Below are 19,638 nucleotides of genomic sequence, written 5' to 3'. Positions count from 1 at the left end.
TCAGCCACTGCTGAAGTTTGTGCTAAAGAGCTAACGTTTCAATCAAATAATATAAATGTTAGCTCTAACTATTAGCTCACAACCTCAGCCACTGCTGAAGTTTGTGCTAATGAGCTAACGTTTAAATCAACTAATATTCATCATGTTTGTCACTGACTTGTCACAAACTCTGCGTTATTTAGTTGAACCAGTTGTAAAAAATGGAAATGTAATGTTAACAAAATACAAACAAAACCTGTGCAGAGAAAGAACTCTAATCGTTATATTCGTTCAGTTCCAGGTTGTGACATTAACGCTATAAAATATGCGAGGACTGAACAGTTAAGTACATTTCTGATAAGATACTTGTACTTTCACTTTTAAGGTACTGTATACAAGACTGCTGATTAGATATTTGCCTTAACAAAGTAGTTTGAACACATGTGTAGATTGTGTGTTCTTGTAACTGAGAAATAAAATCCTTGTGCAGTCTTTTGTCAGTTTGGAAAAGTGTAAACCTGACAGATTCTTCCTCTCATATTCACACTGACAGACTGACGGATGCCCCGCTGACTGGAAATAATAGACTCAGACACACACAGGTCGGCGCAGCTGTTCTTTTAAGGACTTCCGTTTGGACACAGTGTTGTACCTCACCATAACTATATTCACTTAATTCCTAACCTTAACCACAATTAAAATCTCTTAACTTAACTTCTTCGTCAGAAATCAGATTCTGCCTCTTTTAGGACCAGGTTTCGGTCTCTGTGAGGACTACTGGTCCTGACAGGGTCAGTGTTTACGCCAGGAACCGTCCCAAAGAGGTAACAAATACAAGAACTCAGATGCTGAACCTCTATGGTTTCTGATCTAGTCTTTTAATGTGAGGCACATGAAGTGAGTTATTCGGGCGGCTGAGGGAGGGAGGGAGTGAGGGAGTGAGTGAGTGCGGCTGACGGTGGTGCAAAGTGGAGCACAGTTGGGTGGCGCCGTCAGGCAGAGCCCACAGGAACTGCCATAGTTCTGCCTCATAATGTAGGTTAAAGCCACGCGCAGATGAGTGAAAACTCACCAGTGAAGCGAGTACGACACAGAAAATAAAGAGGTTATGTCGTTAAAAAATAACACATACACACACACAAATCTACTAAACGTCTGCCTCGTTAGGACCAGGTTTTAGTCTCTTTGAGGACTCCTGCTCCTGACGAGGTCACTGTTTTCATGAACCTCTTTGTCTGTTTCCTTGTCGTCAGAAACTGGTTCACCCATCACCTCCATCTGTGTCGGTCTGGAGGACTCACTCACACCACCTGCAGGCCAGGCAGGGAAACCGGTTCCTGGTTACAATGGTAAGAATTCCTTCTTTTTCAATATTTATTTTTTTTCCCCCACAAGATTAAACACCTTTTTAAAGAAGAAGTCACTTCTGAGGTTGTTGAATAATAATAGAATGTGTCTGTTTGTGATTTGGCTGCTTATATTTTGGAAATATGCAATAAAGGTGCCACCACACACTGTTGAATTTAGATTTATTTGAAAGAATATAACAAAAAACGTATAATTTAACCAATTCTTAAAGCTGTTCATTTAAAAATCACTTATCGAGCAACCACCGTGCCAAGTGACGCCATAGAGTTGGAGAATATTGTCCCAGAAAAGGAAAAATCCTGGGGCAAGTATTCCATTTTTGACCTCATTAGACCTGAGATCCGGTTTGGTTTGCATTTTTAATTTCATATTGCTATTTTGGATGTTACTTCTGGTATAGACAAGGTCTTAGGACCAGATTCCTGTCGTCGTAAGTATAATATAAATCTGTTTTCTGTGTTTTAAACTTCCTTCTCTGCGGTTTTCACTGTTACAGCTGAACAGATAAAGCTGCAGAGTGTCTGTTTGATAATCTCTGAATATTTATCTTCCGCAGTCACAGTGATCAGTGACGACATGCAGGAGGTGAAGCCGGGAACTCTGGGTAATATTGTGGTGAGGTGAGTGGAGTAGGGCGTGGGTGTTTCACACTCATGCAAATTTACAGAAACTATGTGTAAAAGATGTAAAAAGCCAGCAGCTTAATATCAATTTTGCATCATAAATACATTTATATTGTGAACTATTTATCGTTCCGTAACAAAACAAACACTTTTATTTTGAAATTAAGGTAAATATCATTATAAATGCTATTATTTGGATGACTTTTCTTAAAAAATTTTACTTTTGAGAACCCTGGATTATATAAGGATTATATAAAGTATACAGTAACTACCACACAGTTAATTGTGTTTACATTCATAAAAATTTTATTCCATTGACCTGATTTGTGGCACAGATGCAGAAGTGTTACCATTTATGAGGATCCTTGAATGCATCTCGAAGGGCCTTTGGTGTTTTATTTTAAATTTTCCAAGGATTTCAAGGACCTGTGGGAACCCCTGGTATTAATGCAATGTTTTCGCAGCGGCAGCAACTGTTTTGTTTTTTTTGTCGTTGTTGTTTGTTCCATATTTAATACAATAAATAATACAATAGATGTACCTTTAATAATTCAGACAGTGTTCGAAAATAGTCTGTGTTTGAGGTTCAAAGCCTCAGCTCTTGGTCTCTGTTATCACTGCAAACTTCACTATTTTATTTTATTTGTTTGGTTTTGACTCAAAAAATGGGGTGGGTTTTTTTTATGACCTTTTTAAAACGAGTGCTTTTGCTCAAGACTAAGTATTATTGGTTTGTGTTGAAATGATGAGAATGAAATGGAACAGTTGCTGCTGTTTCACTTCCCTTTCCTTTCTGACGGATTCAAAACAGTGATATTTGATGGATATTTCTTTCTTTTTTCCCAGACTACCTTTACCACCCGGTGCAGCTCTGTCACTGTGGCAGAACGAGAATCTCTTCAAGAAGCTTTACTTCACCAAGTTCCCAGTAAGTTCACTCATAATCTGGTGTAAATCCATGGAACAGTGATGGATATAATCCAGGAACAGCGTTAGAACGAGAGGTGATTAAATGTGGTAGAAGGCTGCCCTCTAGTGTTGAAATATTTAATTGCAGAGTTTGCTTTGTTTTTTTTTCAATTGTGCGTTAATTCACTTTACTTGTTTCAATTTCCTGTACATCATGTCATGACGTCAGTGGCACAGATTATCTGCCGGAGCTTTCATGGACGAGGGCGGTTTCCTGTACATCATGTCGCGCTCGGATGACGTCATCAACGTGGCCGGTCACAGATTATCTGCCGGAGCTTTGGAGGAGGTAGGAGAGCGAGGACGTGGATTATAATCCACTCATACATGTTGCAAATGCAAGTTTAATATAGATTATATTTGACTTTATATTTTGAACACTGTAAGAATAATAGAATAATCTCATTTTATCTGTTAGTATCTGTTAGTTTTGCTGAAACCTCACGTCATGTTTTTAATTTAATTTCTTCAATTATGTCAACAGATTGACTTTTATTCAAAATTCTCACGTTTTTAACGTAATTCTGACTTTTTGTCTAAGTTTTCGTTCACTGTAAAAACCTTAATACTGTAAAGGATTGTGTGCTCTGTCAATAATCTAGATTAAGAGCAATTTCTAAGAAACACATTATGATGAAGCTCGTCTCGGCTAAAGCTTCAGCCTTTTGTGTCACTTTTGAGAAGTTTGATGTAGAGTTTCATGAGTCTGAAAACAGCATCACAGACTGATTTAATCATCCAGGTTACAGAAACACTAGCGAGAGATCTTTTTCTTATTTTTTATCTTCTATAAGCTGTCTTGAAAATGTAATTTAATTGCGTGTGTGTTGTGTAGTGTGTGTTGCAGCATCCCGCGGTGGCCGACTGCGCCGTGGTTGGTCTGGAAGATTCACTCAAGGGTCACGTTCCCTTGGCTCTGTGTGTCCTCAAGAATGGTGAGACAGGTTTCATTTGAGCATAAAATCCAAAAAAAAAAAACAACAACAAGCATTGATATCGGGTTTTTGCAAAAGCTTTAGATCTAAAAGTTCTAAAATGTTAGTAATTTGACTACATTTGAAGTGGATCCTATAATAATCCCATGAGAGCAGAACAGCTGTCAAATATATTCTGTTGCCTGTAGGTGGCGCTCTGTTCAAAGTTGAATATTTTGACATAGATGTCTTAAAGGCGCGACTGTTATCATTCATAGCAATTTTGGTGCAGATTGGAGCTTCTATAGTGGAGTTATAAGAGTTTTGTTGTTTTTTTCGCTGCCCCCTAGTGGCTACGTTGTATGACGACATCCTGTCCAGAGTGATCAGACCAAATTTCAAGTTGATCACAGCAAAGCTCTAGGAGGACTAAGTTTAAACACAACACTTATTTAATCAGAATTCAGACTTTTTTTTGACAGAATTCAGACTTATTTAATCAGTATTCAGACTTTTTTTTGACAGAATTCAGACTTATTTAATCAGTATTCAGACTTTTTTTAAACAGAATTCAAATTTTAAATCAGACTTCAGACTTTTAATCAGAATTCAGACTTTTATTGGACAGAATCCTGACAGTAATCTGAGAATTTAGCTAAAAGTTTTATTTTATTTTATTAAAATATTAGGGGCCACATGTCCAAAACACTTTTATTGTGTTATTTTTTTGGTCTCAGGTGTGAAGAAGAACGAGGAGAAGATCGTGAAGGAGATGGTGAACCTGGTCAGAGAGAACATCGGACCTGTGGCCGCGTTCAGGAACACACTCTTCGTCCGAGCTCTGCCCAAAACGCGCTCGGGCAAAATCCCGCGCTCGTCTTTAGCTAACCTGGTCAACGGGAAACCTTACAAGGTACGAAGACGTAAAAACTGAAGAAAATAGAGAAACGGAACGACTGTTGATAGATGAAAACACAAGGGTTTCCATGGTTACAGCCTTAAAATCTAGTCATTTAAAGTTTAAGACTTTTAATAAAGCCTGTAAAAAAAAAACCCTGTTATTGCTCAATTACTGCTTTAATTAGGAACTAATTAGTTCAAGCTTCATTTCCTGTTTTTAATTATCTTTTCTTAGTAGCATAATAATCTCTAATCTCTAATTCTTCTCTTCACTTTCTGTCCACAGATCACTCCGACCATCGAGGACCCGGAGGTTTTCAAAGACATCGAGACGCAGGTGGAAAAAGTGCAGAGACCTCGCGGAGCCTGAACTGAGGAAAAAAAAAAAGCCTGAGGTCAGATTAATTTTAGTAACGTCGTTGTTTTCTTTCTGCGATGATTTTAACGTCGCGTTCACGATGCGACGAACCTGGAGCTGCAAACAGGAAGAAGAAGAAGAGTTAGAGGTTGTTAACCTTTTTTGTTTGTCAAACGTTTAATATCTGTGGAAGGTGATGAGGGCCACAATCGGAAAAGCCATCATTTTGACTTTAATCTGGATTTTAATCTGTGACTGATCTGAAATCTGACTTTCATCTCAGAATTATGACTTTACCCCCCCCCGTCAAGAATTCTGTGATAATCAGAAATCTCAGATTAAAGCACAGAATTATGACAAAGAAGTTTGAACTTGGTTGGAATGAAAGTCTTGGTATCGTCCAATCAGAGCCCGGTTAACGTCTGAGGCTTTTATTTTGCAAATTTATGACTACGTCCACTTTTTATATCAACTTAAAAGACCAAATCCATGGGACAGAGTCATTATATAGTCATAAATGTTTAAAAAGTCTTAGGCCACACCATTAGTTTTTGTTGATTTAGCAAAGTTGTAAAGTTAATGTTCCCCTTTTTGCTGATGCAAAATTGTGATTTTATATCTATCAAATTGTGTGATATTTGGCATTTTGACCAGAGTGATGTGTCTTAAATATTGAGTCAAATGTTGCTATTGTTCAAATCTAAGACTTAGGGGCTAAGGGGCTAAGATTTTTGCACATTACTACATTTATATAAATGAATATATAGATGTACTTTACTGATGGGAAAACTGGACATTTTTGGACACCAATGCAATAAACAGCAGTTTTTTTTATATCTTGTCATTATGAAGTAAAAAAAGGAACAATAATGGACTCCTCATCCACCGACAGTCTTTGTTTTTATTTGACAATGAAAATTCTGTGTTGCTCACCACGTATTAGACCAAAGTACAAGAAGTAAATAAATAAAAAAAATCTGAACATGGAGACAAAATTAAAAACATTTCCTGTTCGTGCAAATGGAGGATGAAAAAAAACAAACAACAACAACAACGTCTCGAGTTCCGTCCGTCGGGAAGAAAAAAAAATTCAACTTAAAAAGACAAGAAAGAAACGACGTCGCTGGCCCCCGACAGAAAAACAACGAGTCAACAGTTTTACACCAAACGTCCGAAGTCACAGCAAGAAACAGTGTTTTTTAGTTTTTTAAAAAGTCACCTCACTTTTCACCAGGGTCACGCACACACACGCGCGCACACACACGGCGCTGCTGAAGCTCTCACTCGTCGTCTTATTCCGTTCCGCTCCGGATGAGGAGGATGTGCGAGAAAGGCCAGCGTCGGCTGAGGGCGTTAAAACCAGAGAGCGACGAGTGACGCCGCGTGCTTTTGTTTGTGTTGTTTGTGCGACGGCGTCTCGTCTTCGTCTGTCTGTCTGTCTGTCTGTGTGTGTGTCTGTGTGTCCTTGGCGACTGACGAACAGTCCGTTGAGTTGATGCGGTTGTATCAAAGTGCTTGTTTGTGTTTTCCGCTCCAGTGGCGTCGACTACGTTCCCACGGCTCCGTTTTGTGTGAGTCTGTGGGGGGTGGGGTGGGATGTGGTTGGGTTTCACACGACGTCCCAGCACGGAGTCGTCAATTTATAATCGTCGGCACGATGAAAAAATAAAACCATATGTACAAAATGATCTGGAGGCGGGACGGAAGGAAGGAAAGGGGCGGGGCTAAACATGGAGACAGTTTTTAAAGAGCAGCATATATTAATCTATGGTCCACTAAATGAGGTGGCAGGGACGCATGTGTGTGTTTTTCTTTTTTTATACATAGATGTTTGTTTGTATATATATATATGTATATATATATATATATATATAGATATATTTTAAAAAACCCGGCATATTTATATTTAATTTACAGATAAACCTACAACATCTCCTGTAGAAGAAATCACACAGTACGCTTATGCCGCCACAAAGTTACTGTACATGTAAAAGGTTTTTAGAAACGGTCGGGTTTTTAGCACCGGCAGCTGGTGCCTACGTTACAGGGAGGAGGGGAGGGGGCGGAGCAGAAGGAGGTCGGGAGGGCGGGGCTTCTTGGCAGTGCGTGTTGTCAGAATAGTTTGTTCTTGGGCGGGTCCGTCCGTCCGGCCGCGTCCTCCAGTTCCTCTCCACTCAGAACTGCACCTGCAGGAAAACACGCACACACAAACGAGGCGTTGAGGAGTTTTTAAAGCTGCAGTGCGTAACTTTTGCTGATTTTTATTTTTTTATTTTTAGTCTTAGACATTATTTGTTCGTTTTTGGTTTGTGGACAAAAAAAGACATTGGAGAACATCACAATTTTCACATCGATCATGTGAGAAGCCGGTGACCCAGACTCTGGGGAAACTTCTGAACCTGGATCTGTGTCTCCTGGCTGATTCACCTCTTTAAATGCTTCAAAGAGGTTTGGGAGACTTTTTTCTTTCTGCCATGTTGATGCTCCATGTTTTGATCGCGTGTCCTTCAGGGTTTTGCTCTTTTTGGTTTATGTTGCTTTATTAAACAGAGGCAGAGCAATAATGTAATGATCTCATGATCCAGGCTGTTAAACATTCATTTTTTGGACATTTTTTGATGTAGTTCATACATCATTTTAATGTAATCGCTTGTCCCCGTTGTCATTTGTGTGTTTTTGGATGATTCTGAAGGAAAGCTGTGTTTGAGGCAGAGCGAGAGTCCGTGTCATGTTACATACAGTGTACAGTTAAAGGTCGCTCTCCTCCTCCTCTCAGCAGGAGTAGGTTCTCACCGAGGAGCTGTCCAGCCGCTGCACCGCCGAGGTTCCGACTGTAGGGGGAGACAGAGAGACACACGTCATCCATTACTTCCTGTGTTAGAGCTCTCCTCTTCAAAAAAACGTCAATACGGACTCAAACCTTTGCTCCACAAGGATAGAAAATCCTCCAAAAAAAAGAGAAAGGTAAACGAGAATGAGAAACACAAACCAAAACACGGGAGACAAAGACGGAGTCGACCTTCAGAGGAGGGAAGTCGGGGTGGGGCGGTGGGGGTTTCTGGTTCAGAGCGGGGGAGGAGGACGGAGACGGAGGGGGGGGACACGCAGGGACGACTGGTTCACGGGTGACAGGTTAAGAGACGCAGACACTGGCTTAAATCAGCTGCAGCTGCAGGACGCTCAGGCAGCGCGTGTGGAGTCGTTAGTGAAGACAGTGGTTAATGGACTCTGCAGCTCTTTAAAGGTTAATTCCAGCTCAGTACAACTTTTATTTGACTCTCGGAGACGCAAGACGTCAAGTTGAGATCACTTCCTGGAGGTGTGTTTCATTTATTTTTTTTGTGTTTCTTATTTTTTGGAGTTTTCAGCGCTGACGAGTTTGAATTCCAGGAATACTGGAAGAGCCAAAAATGGACGAGCAGACAGACGATCCTACGGGTTTTAGGTAATTGGTCACATTTGTTTACAAACTGACCATTAACGGTCATTTTGCCACAATAACTGATTAATGTGCCAATGATTTTGACAAAAAAACAAAAAAGTATTAAAGTTTAATGATTTCTTTGTTTATACGCAGCAAAGAAACCTGGAAATATTCAAGTTTCTCTGGGTTTTCTGCTTCTTAAATGTGAACATTTGTCAACAAACCAAAAAAAAGATTAAACTTTAATGATTTCTTTGTTTTAAACCTTGAAAACATTCAAATTTCAGATCATGTTTTACTAAAAAAAAACAGCTATATAGAATATATAGAAATAGGGCGGTAAAAATTGCTCCATTATGAATCGAGTAGAACGAGTTTCTCTGGTTTTTCACAGCTTCTTAAATGTGAATATTTTCTGCTTTCTTTGCTCCGTACAAACAAAGAAATCATTCAAAACGGGTTTGAGGACACAAGAAGACATTTAAGAACGTCACAGCATCAACATTTTCTGACGTTTTAAAAACACCAAGAAAACAATGGTTGTTTGGTGTCAAATGTCTTTTTTTTGTCAACAATCCAAAACAAAATATTCAAGTTCTTATGATTTCTTTGTTCATCGTGCACAAAGAAATCTGAAAATATTCAAATTTGATAAAAAAAATCAGAGATCATGTAAAAAAATAATTCATTGGTTATTAAAATAGTTCAATAGAGTTCTAATTGAACCCGTTTGATCGTCTTGACTGCTTGAATCTTTGCTTGGTGGTCAAAACTACTAAATAGCAAATAAATAAATGACGTTAAGAGCAAAAAGTTGTAATAAACTAATATTAACCTTCAACAAAGCCCAATTTCAGCCAGTTTCCTCTTAACAGCGGAGGGGGAAATAAAAAAGGAGACATACACCGTTAGTTTAAGCTCTGGAAGCAACCAAGACGTTTTCCTATGTAAACTTTACATAGCGCCGCTCAGCCGCCAGCAAGCATGGCTCTGCTCCATAACTTGACTTGTCTTGCTGTGACTAGACACAACAAACTTTGTTTTATCCTCGGAGTTGGATAGTGGAGACGTTTATAGATTAGTAAATAGAAGGGGGGAGAGAGAGAGAGAGAGAGAGAGTGAAAGACCACAGAGAAAAAAAAGCCAAGACACAGCGGGACAGTGGTTGGAGGGAGAGAGAGTTTATGTAAGAATATTGATAGTAAGTGCAGTGCAAAAACAGGCCCAGAACCGTCACTGGAGCATATCTGACCTTGATACCAATCCATATACATGTCGTCAGGACAGCCGTCCATGGCCTCATAGAGGACTGCGGAGCAGCCGTCACAGAGTCGGAGAGAACAAGAGACATTGTCACAAAAAAAAAACACGGGCGTGGATTATAGGTGTAGATGCAGGGACTCACCCTCAGGGGGCAGCCTCCGGGAATGACCAGACGTTGCGGTGAGACGGAAGCCGGCAGGGAGCGTCTCCGCCGAGCCGGGCATCATACTGATACCGTGGACGTCTCGGGGCGGGAACTGTCTCCTCCATGACGGGCCGCGGAAGTCTTTGTCGTCACACTGATGGACAAGAAGTTAGCCCTCGTTCACCATTATGTTTTTAAACCATCTTTTGCCAACTCTGACCTACATTTCACTGACTGCTCATCTGCTACCACTACCAATGATCGCCGAATATGCTGCGCTCGCACTCATCAGAACATAGTCAAACGTCAAGAGAACTTGACAGTTGGACGTCAAGAAATAATCATGAGTGTCCAAAAAAGTCATGAGAGCATAGCAAACGTCAAGAAAACATCAACATATGATAGGGCATCCAAAAATGTAAAGAAATATCAATGAAGAAGCGCGTCCAAAAACCTCATAGTATAATATAGTGTTCTAAAACGTCAAGAAAACATCAAAATATGGTAGGGCATCCAAAAACGTAAAGAAATATCAATAAAGAAGGGCGTCCAAAAACCTCATAGTATAATATAGTGTTCTAAAACGTCAAGAAAACATCAAAATATGGTAGGGCATCCAAAACGTAAAGAAATATCAATAAAGAAGTCCAAAAACCTCATAGTATAATATAGTGTTCTAAAAGGTCAAGAAAACATCAAAATATGGTAGGGCATCCAAAAATGTAAAGAAGTATCAATAAAGAAGGGCGTCCAAAAACCTCATAGTATAATATAGTGTTCTAAAACGTCCAGAAAATATCATATTTAGGTGTAAAAATGTCAAGAAATCATCATACGTGTCCAAAAAAGCCATGAAAACATAGTCAAACATCAAGAAAACTTGATAGTTGGGTGTCAAACGCGTCCAGAAATCACCATGAGTGTCCAAAAAGTAGGGCATCCAAAAATGTAAAGAAATATCAGGAAAGAAAGAAGTCCAAAAACATTATATGATAATAAGTTGGCCTAAAATGTCCATAAAACATGATAGTGACGTGTCAAAATCAAGAAATCATCATAATTGTCCAAAAAAGCCATGAAAACATAGTCAAACGTCAAGAAAACTTGATAGTGAAGTGTCAAAAACATCATTGTAGGTGTCAAAGACATCAAAATATGGTTGGGCAGTGTTTAAAAATATCACAGTATAGCAAAGCGTCCACAATGTCATAATCATTCAAATATTCTCAAGAAATGGCTAAAAATCCATTACCATGATGGTCGACCTCTTGAATATAAATAAGTCTGGTGAATGTGATTTTTTGTGAAATGACTGACACATTCTCAGTTGGCAGTGACACTTTCACCTCACACTGGTGTGAGCTGACGGTTCCTGCTCACCTCATCCAGCCTCCTGTCGGTGCCCAGAGCCAAAAGATTGTTGTATTCTCGCTCCAGAATCTGACGTGCCTGAGGAGAGAGAGAGAGAAAAACACACACACACACACACACACAGTTTTCACAACAGCAGCTATTTTTAGCCGCACAGTAACAGCGGCAGCTGACACACTACGTTACTTGCACTGCATATCCATTTTATCCCGGTACAGACGAGCAGTGGAAATTCACACGGCAGCCTGCCACAGTGATATTTGGCAAATCGGCGTGTTCTTATTTAGACTCCTGCATCTTCTGACGCCCGATACCAACGTACTTCTATTTTTGGACTGAAGGTGGCAACTGATGAGATTTTAGGTCCATATTTAGCACCTAAAACTAAAACACAGTTAATATTAGTATTAGTACCAGAGCTAATGTTAGCATTAGCAAAAATAAAAGAGTTAATATAGTATTACTACCAGAGCTAATTTTAGTGTGAACAAAAACTAACATGAGGTTAAATATGAGTATTACAACCAGAGCTAACATTAGCTTAAACAAAAACTAAAACACAGTTAATATTAGTATTAGTACCAGAGCTAAAATTACCAACACAACACAAGCACAAACAGTTACAGTTAGCATTAACAAAGAGCTTATTCTAGCACTAACGTAACTAATGTAAACATCTACACAGAGCTAATTTTAACATTAACAGATGATGCATTAAACTACATTTTAAGTTAGTACTAATACCGAGTTAAGGTTAGAATTAACATAGTTAACATTAGCATTTAATGAACAATACAAATGGAAGCACTAACATAATGTTAATATTAACGCAGAGCTGATGTTCACATCACAAATTAACATTAATTTAGAGCCTTAGTTAGTACTAATGGAGTTCAGAGTTAATGGTAGCATTAACACAGTGCTAATTCTAGCACTAAACAGAGTTAACGTTAGCATTTACAACAAGCTAATAACGTTAACTGTGTAATTGTTGAGCTGTAATTGTTGACGAGAGCTTATGATACATCTCTAAACAGACATCTGTATTTTCAAAGAACCAGGATTATTAGTGTGCTAACAGTTCTGTATGCTAAGAATTTGAATTGAATTAAAACAAAAAAAAACAGATTAAAGGAGTTGAATCCAGTTCAAATCTTGGGTTAAATAACTACTTTCAAGAGGGGAATCGGAATGTGTATATAAGAAATACCTTCATAAAAAATATAGGTTGATACTGATATACAGACGACAAATTGGAGCAACCTTATTACGTAATACTCTGATAGCGGAGTGTGTTGTTGTACCTGAGTGTTTTGATTGGGGATCTGGAGGAGCAGCGCCAGGCTGCTGTAGTCAAAGTTGTCGTCCAGAGCGACCAGAGCTCCGTGCACGCCGCTCTCCAGGAGGATGTTGGCATAGTCCCTCAGGCCGATGCTCTGCACCCAGCGAATGACCCGCTCATTGCTCCACACCAGCACGTCTGCGCGCACACAAAGACAAAATGACTCTTTAATCTTGGTGAAGATTAGGTAGTACATTAAAATAGTTTTTTAATTGTGATTATAACTTGCCTCTCATCTCATGTTGGCTTTGCTCCCTGCGTCTTTCCAGCTCCTTCCGGTCATAGTTGAGCTTCTTCAGACCCATGATTCCATACTGTAAACTTGTTCTAGTGTCAGGAAATGTGTTAAACATTTGTTAAACTTGTTCCATTCACTTGAAATATTGTATTCCAATTGTAGTTCAGTACCTGTGGAAGCTGTCCACCATTTTGAGGTGCACTCTCAGATCCTTCTTGGTGAGGTGGTCCAGCATGCGGGCGTCCACCAGGCACTCCATGAAGTAGCTGCGGTACTGAGGTAGTCCTAGACTGGGCAGCCACTCATTTCCTATCCACTCGTGGTTCATGTCGCCGTAAGCTAGCGTCTAAGGGGGAAAGACACGCGTCGGAACAATCCCAACTGATGTTTGTTCATTTTCAGGTAAGCTTTAAAATGTGTGTTCCAAACCTGTGCCCAGCTGCCCTCTTCAGAGTCCGACTTCTGTTGGAAACAAAGGAGAGAATCAAAATAATCCCGCCATTGCAAAAAAATTACAAATAAATGAAACTGTGTATGAGTGCATGCTGAATTTAGCATAAAAAAATTCAGGGAACTATGGTGGCCTTACCATACCAAAAAGGTTTCCTCTTTCTTTATCATGTGGGTGAACCTGTTTTTACTATTGCTTGTATTTACAATTCCTATTATTATCATTATTAGTATTCTTAGTATAACCTTATTTAACCTGGAATAAAACCTCCATTGAGATTAAAAACCTTGTTTGGTTAGTGACTAAAACTTACGAACAAAATAACAACTTAAAATATATATTAAAAATATACAGTGTGCGATATACAATCGCATTGTAGTACTATAAACATGTCATAACTGATTCAGAACTGTCTTCTATCTCTAACTCTTGTCCTTTTTCTCTGTCCCCCCATTTTTGCCTTTCACCCCAACCTGTCTAGGCAGATGGCCGCACATCTTTGAGTCTGGTTCTGTCGGAGATTTTCTTCCTGTTCAAAGGGAGTTGTTGGTTTTTTCTCTCTCCACTGTTGCCTATAGTGCTTGCTCATTGCGTGGCTTGTTATGAAGGTTTTTTGCTTTACTATGTATGTTACTCTTCTACATTGAGCAATTTATCTGTTACTACTGATGAGATTTCACATGTTATGTTAAATATTCTCTTGCAAACCTTTTTACTGATCCAGGATCAGCAGTGGAACATGCTGAGAGGTCGTTTAAATCAATAATAAAAAAAAAAAGCTCCTCTAATTAAATCCTCGTATATAATCAGCGGTGACAAGGAGGTCCATGGGTCGGTGAAGGGGTTAAATGACGCACGACTCGTCCATCGCTCACCACTTCATTCCACTGTCGTTTTTATGCACACTCACTCATGACTGATGGGAGAACATGAAGAGAGGTTAAAGGGCGGAAGGGGGCAGACTGACCGTTTTGGAAGGGGCTGCCATGGTCTCCATCTCCTCATGGGTCACCCACACGTTGCCTGACGGCTACGAGGGGGCGGAGCCCAAGAGACAGAGCAGCAGCAGCAGCGGGAGGAGCAGCAGTAGCAGTAACAGGGTGGTAGTAGAGGTCCGGCAGGAAGGGCAAGCAGTGTTAAAGAAGAAGAGCAGCACCACTGTAAGCCAATAGTGTTACAGCATCACAGTCAGATGTTGAAGTGGCCCCCGAAACCCGCCCAAAGGGAGGGAGGGGGCGGGGTCAAAGGGCACAGACACACAGTACAGCACCAAAACATCCCAACTTTGGCGCCAAAACTAAAGACACCATGGTCACCATGCATGAGACAAGGACACAAGTTTGTGTTATGAACATGAACAAACACAAACAACACGTTACCTGTGTGTTCTAACAGTGAAACATACACTTAAGTCTAATTGTGCCAACTAGGACTGCATAATAATAATCGATTAATCTGTTTATAACTATTATTTATTATCTATTATAGTTTTGAGAACTTGTTAGGTCTGTGAAATGTTGGTCTGTGTTTGCCAAAATCATTCCGTTTTATTGATTTCTTTGTGACATGGAGCAAAGAAACCAGAAGATATTCACATTTAAGAAAATATTTTTTAGATTTAATTCATTTGAATTAATCGAATAGTCTTTGCAGCCCTAGTTCTAAACATGCTTTCATTTACATTAATGACAGCAAAATTTAACATATACTGTAAAGGCAAATTTTACTAAAGCTAGCGTACAAAAAGTTAATAGGGGTGCGAATTGCCAGAGACGCCACAATATTATACTCACACAACAGCTCTAGTGAGCGTGAGTATTTGGCGCCACCTAGTGGACTGAAACATCGGCTGTTTTTTTTTTTTGTTTTTTTTTTAATAAAAAGTAAAATTTTTATTTGCAACGTCAGTAAAAAATGTGTATGCTACAAAAATCAATACTTGGTGTCTAACAAAACCCTGATATATCACCTTGCAAAACATTGCAATATTTCACTGTATTGATTAAAGCTATATAGACGGGTAGATAACTCTGGGTTACAGAAATAGCAGTTTCTTCTATAGGTCAGCATGATGGTGAAGTTCACCAATTATTATTTATGTAAAATTACTGTTAAAACTCAAAATTTTCACTCAAATTGTTTGATTCCCTCACAAATCTCATCCTCGCTGATGTTGGTGTTGCGTCGTCGTGTCGGGTGGTGGTCGACTTTCTCACTGCTTGTTTAAGGAGTTTTTTACAGTGCAGGTGTGGAAATGATTGATTCCTTCCCCTCGATCTCCTGCTCGACATCGCGTCCAGCTGTGTTTACAAGCTCAGTTAACCCTCCATTAAAGCGCATGAGCCTGTTTTTTTGTTTTAAGTCGGGGCTCGACACAGTCAGTGGGGGTTGCATGCTCTGAAATGAAAATTTAATGAGGTGTGGAAGTGGTAGAAGACAGGTTGATGTTCAGGAGGGACATGGGGACGGTGAAAGCAGAGCACTCTTGACGTGAGGAGAGGACAAAAGAAATAGCTTTTGAGTTACGGCCGCGCGACGGTAACGTATACATTTAATACGACAACACAAAGCACGTGATGTATGGCTCTGCATTGTTTGTGTACCTGCAGTACAGTCACGATCATTACAGGAAGCAGCAGAGTCCTTGGAAACTATGTGCAATTACTATGACAACGGGGAGCCATGAAGACGACGGGTGGAGAACAACTGGACGGCTAAATTACAGCACACACACACACACACACATACTCTGCTGCTGCTGATGTACAATGCAGGCGGTCGACGGAGGTAAATAAAAATATATCGCTGACTAACGCTGAGGTGTTTTTTTGTCTCGTCAAACACCTACGCAGATGTCGGGCCGTGTGTAAAAGTGTAAGCAGAGAGGATTTGTCAAACCGGCTCTGAAGGCAGAAATTAATTATTATTTGAATTAAACCTTTTGTGTCTTATCTTAACATAAAGACAGAAAACGGGGAGAATTGCCCCCGTGGCTCCGTCGGGACGTCGTCCGACTGCCGTGATGTTTGACATAAAACTGGCAAACTGTCATTTGACAACTTTGACATGATTTAATCCAAGGTTTGCTCCTTTTTTCACAGCACTTTACCCTTTATCTACTTTAAGATAGTATCTGTAGCTGTTGCAATTGCGGTATTTTTATTTGGACGGTCAAAAAGATAGGCCCGGAAGTTAGCAAGTTAGTGAGTCGGCAGAAAACATGCAGTGTTTTGGAGGCGGAGCTTTCACAAGAGGAACGACAAAAGGGGGCGGGATGACGATTTTCCCACACTTGCTGATTGTAGCTTTAATCGAACAATCCTTAACCCTTAGTGCTCACGCGGCACAGATCACAGATTTCACAAGTTTTATGTGATTTAATCCAAGGTTTTCCTCCTTTTTTTATCGCTTTTAAACGTTAATATGATGCCTTTTTTAGGCCTAAAGCTTGGGCCTTCAGTTTATTTCTCTAACACCTTAACTTAACTCTTATTGTATCACCGAATTAAGTTATCAGAAGAAAATAATAAAAGCTACTATGTGTAGCGGTAGTTAAATTTGGACGAAAATCAACAGAAAACGTGCAGCTACAATTCCCACTTGCACGACAGACAATGACCTCCAGCACTTTGGAGGCGGAGCTTTCACGAGAGGGACGGCAGAAGGGGGCGGGATGTAGGTTTTTCCACACTCGCTGATTGTAGCTTTAATTGAACAATCCTTGGACACGTTTCTTTGTCGTCTTATATGTTGTTGAGTCAAAGTTATGATTAGTTTTATATCGCATATTTTATTTTAAAATCGATTATTGTGCAGAATAGACAGTTTTTCTTTTGCTTTTGTTCAGATTTTGAATTTTTTTTTGCTCAGGTGTGTTTATATAGTTGGTGAAAATAAAAATAAAAATCTTTTTCATCAGGTTGTGCTGAAAAAAAGGATATAAGACTCTATATTGCACGGAATTATAGCCTCTGCATATATGTTGTAACATAATAGAAAATTTAGGCTGCTTTTTTCCATTTTTCCCTGTTCTAAGATTTTAAAGTCTTTAATACACTTTAGAACATTGTCAATAATCCAAATCTAAAGAAAACACAACCTTTCTTTTGTGCCAGAAATGTTTTGTTTGAAGAAATCCTCCCTGCATGTCGTCCCACAATTCCCCGAGGGACTTACGGTTCTGGACGTGGGCGGGGCCGAGGGGCTGGTGAGGGAGACCATTTCCTGGATGGCCAGGCGCAGTTTGAGCCGGTGCAGCGGGTTGCTGATGCCGATCTCCCTCTGGATCTCCGTGTCGGAGAGCGCTGACATGATGGCGCCGCTCTTCACGTTGGCGCGGCACGCCGCCACGTACCACGCCGGCATCCCCAACCACAGCTTTAAACACACACACACACACACAGATAGAGAGAGAGGATGGAAGGTCAAATTCATTTCTACTTCCAACACCACACAAATATAAATGTTTTTAATCACTATCCTTAAAACATATCATTCTTAATATTTACTTTACAATGTCAATTTAATAATATTAAACACAAAATATAAGCGTATTTGCTTAAGTGAGAAATGGGTGGTGGCTGTACACTCTCTAAACAGTAGGGGGCAGTAATGTTCCTCCATTAATCATGTCTCTACTCATCATCATGTCTCATCAACATTCATGATTGGAAATGGAGTCACATCTTAATAAATTACACATAATATATATTATATATAACTTAAAAATACATTAAGTTATTTTTGTTATCAATATTGAAGATTCAATTTAGTTTAGTATTTTTAAATATGATTATCTTTATGCTATTTAATCAAAATGGGTAAATCTGGGAAATCTTTAGGACAGATAAGAACAAGTGAAAAGTGCATGAGAATTAAAATGTAAATCTTAATACACTGTATGTCATCTAAACAAATGTACAATAAATAAAGTGTGTGAGCGCCTCGTTGACCGCTTACCTCCAGCCAGGCTACGACTGTCGGACCGTCCCATTGGGCGAAAGGTAAGCCTTTTCTCCTGGCCTCCTCCAACAGCTCGTGTCTGGGGGCGGGGGGACGGAAGCGTCAACACATGCACTCGTACGTCATATTAATAATAACAAAACACATTTATGATATTAGAAAGTGCAGGTTTGTCCTCAACATCCAAGGTGTACAGGAAGTGGATGCGACGGGACCTCCCACTTTACCTCCTACTCCTACAAATGGAGGCCTGAACCTCCACGTCCTCCTTTGTCTCCAAACATCCATGACGTGTGAGCTTCGGGTTCGGACTGGAGCCACAAACCAAGGAAATAATGAGAAGAAACCAAGGAAATAAGATGCAGATCGTTCAGTTTCAGGTTATTGCTGGTTTCACCTCGGACGAGGTGTTAGGGGGTCACCTGAGAGGCAGAGGCAGATCTGCATTGTTCAACTTAAAGACTCTCTGGACCATAATCAGCCTCAGAAGTGAAGATGCCTCTTGGGTAAGCGGTGAGTCCAGTCGCCCACAGCTAAACTACTGAAGAAGACTATCACCTGACTGACTGAGAACCTTCACCGCCAAGTTATAGTTCCTAATATTAATCCTGAATCATCAAATCCAGATAAAGAGAATTACATGATGTTCAAAAGACACATGGCAAACATCAGGCAATTCTGAATGTTTGAAGACAAAGACGGAAGTGGAGGTGCATTCGGAGGTCCTATCACATCCACTTCCTGTATACCTGGATGTTGAGGATAAACCTGCACTTTCTAACACATTTACTCACTCTGATGACCATAAGAAACCACACTCTCGCATTTTCATCTCACAATGTCCCCACGCGTGTGTGTGTGTTTGTGGACCTGACACATGGCTAAACTTTTTAACATTTGTCCCCCGCCGTGCACTCGAGTTGCTGTCGATTCCGTGAACTTTTACTGTCGTTTTTTGTTGTCAGTCTTGAGGAAAAAAAAGATTATTCCATTTCCCCCGAAGTGAACGTTTTACTGATCCCTCCGACACAGACGGACGGAATCATCTAATCTTCATGGTGTTGAATATGCAAATGGGGGTTGCCACGGCAGCCATCGGAAATTTTGAAGAATTTAAACCATTTCCCACAAAAAAGGAAGTGACCTGGTACTTTGATATCTTGCTAAACTATGACTTTTTTGACACATTAAGGACGACGTACTAAAGTATGACTTTTTTCTCACATTTTGGACGACATACTAAAGTATGACTTTTTTGTCAAAATTCCGACGACATACTAAAGTATGACTTTTTTGTCAAATTTCCGTCGACATACTAAAGTATGACTTTT

The 19,638-nt window shown here is 39.8% G+C and overlaps 2 protein-coding genes and 1 long non-coding RNA gene across 7 annotated transcripts in view; 2 read left to right on the top strand and 1 right to left on the bottom strand.

The window, feature by feature from the left end:
• The window catches only part of acss3 (acyl-CoA synthetase short chain family member 3), a 42,019-nt gene extending 36,017 nt beyond the window's left edge, over nucleotides 1-6,002 (top strand). The window contains exons 10-16 of the mRNA XM_044020703.1: nucleotides 1,233-1,328; nucleotides 1,904-1,967; nucleotides 2,817-2,898; nucleotides 3,109-3,228; nucleotides 3,775-3,874; nucleotides 4,591-4,766; nucleotides 5,040-6,002. Coding sequence (XP_043876638.1) covers nucleotides 1,233-1,328; nucleotides 1,904-1,967; nucleotides 2,817-2,898; nucleotides 3,109-3,228; nucleotides 3,775-3,874; nucleotides 4,591-4,766; nucleotides 5,040-5,123 — 722 coding nt within the window. The 3' untranslated portion in view covers nucleotides 5,124-6,002. The remainder of the gene's footprint in view (nucleotides 1-1,232; nucleotides 1,329-1,903; nucleotides 1,968-2,816; nucleotides 2,899-3,108; nucleotides 3,229-3,774; nucleotides 3,875-4,590; nucleotides 4,767-5,039) is intronic.
• A 973-nt stretch (nucleotides 6,003-6,975) lies between these two features.
• ppfia2 (PTPRF interacting protein alpha 2) lies at nucleotides 6,976-18,603 on the bottom strand. 5 transcript variants are annotated; one of them, XM_044020669.1, is made up of 12 exons: nucleotides 18,305-18,603; nucleotides 17,522-17,722; nucleotides 14,313-14,375; nucleotides 13,324-13,356; nucleotides 13,065-13,240; nucleotides 12,886-12,983; nucleotides 12,619-12,794; nucleotides 11,324-11,392; nucleotides 9,941-10,097; nucleotides 9,788-9,844; nucleotides 7,851-7,942; nucleotides 6,976-7,297 (listed from the first exon to the last, which is right to left on the bottom strand). In XM_044020669.1, the coding sequence occupies exons 2-11, from the start codon at nucleotides 17,708-17,710 to the stop codon at nucleotides 7,884-7,886; spliced, it is 1,077 nt and encodes a 358-aa protein (XP_043876604.1). In that variant the 5' UTR covers nucleotides 17,711-17,722; nucleotides 18,305-18,603; the 3' UTR covers nucleotides 6,976-7,297; nucleotides 7,851-7,883. The 5 variants fall into 5 exon arrangements, with proteins under 5 accessions (XP_043876604.1, XP_043876605.1, XP_043876606.1 ...); XM_044020670.1 differs by having other exon boundaries at nucleotides 7,905-7,942; XM_044020671.1 differs by lacking the exon at nucleotides 9,788-9,844.
• Nucleotides 13,234-15,205, top strand: LOC122766089. The gene is made up of 2 exons (XR_006360036.1): nucleotides 13,234-13,296; nucleotides 13,827-15,205. It is a non-coding gene; the product is annotated as an uncharacterized LOC122766089 (long non-coding RNA).
• Nucleotides 18,604-19,638: the final 1,035 nt, after the last annotated feature.

Source organism: Solea senegalensis, linkage group LG3 (genome assembly GCF_019176455.1).
Source record: "Solea senegalensis isolate Sse05_10M linkage group LG3, IFAPA_SoseM_1, whole genome shotgun sequence".
Lineage (NCBI taxonomy): Eukaryota > Metazoa > Chordata > Actinopteri > Pleuronectiformes > Soleidae > Solea > Solea senegalensis.
Note: the sequence above shows the minus strand (reverse complement) of the source record. Positions and strands in the feature narration are given on the sequence as shown.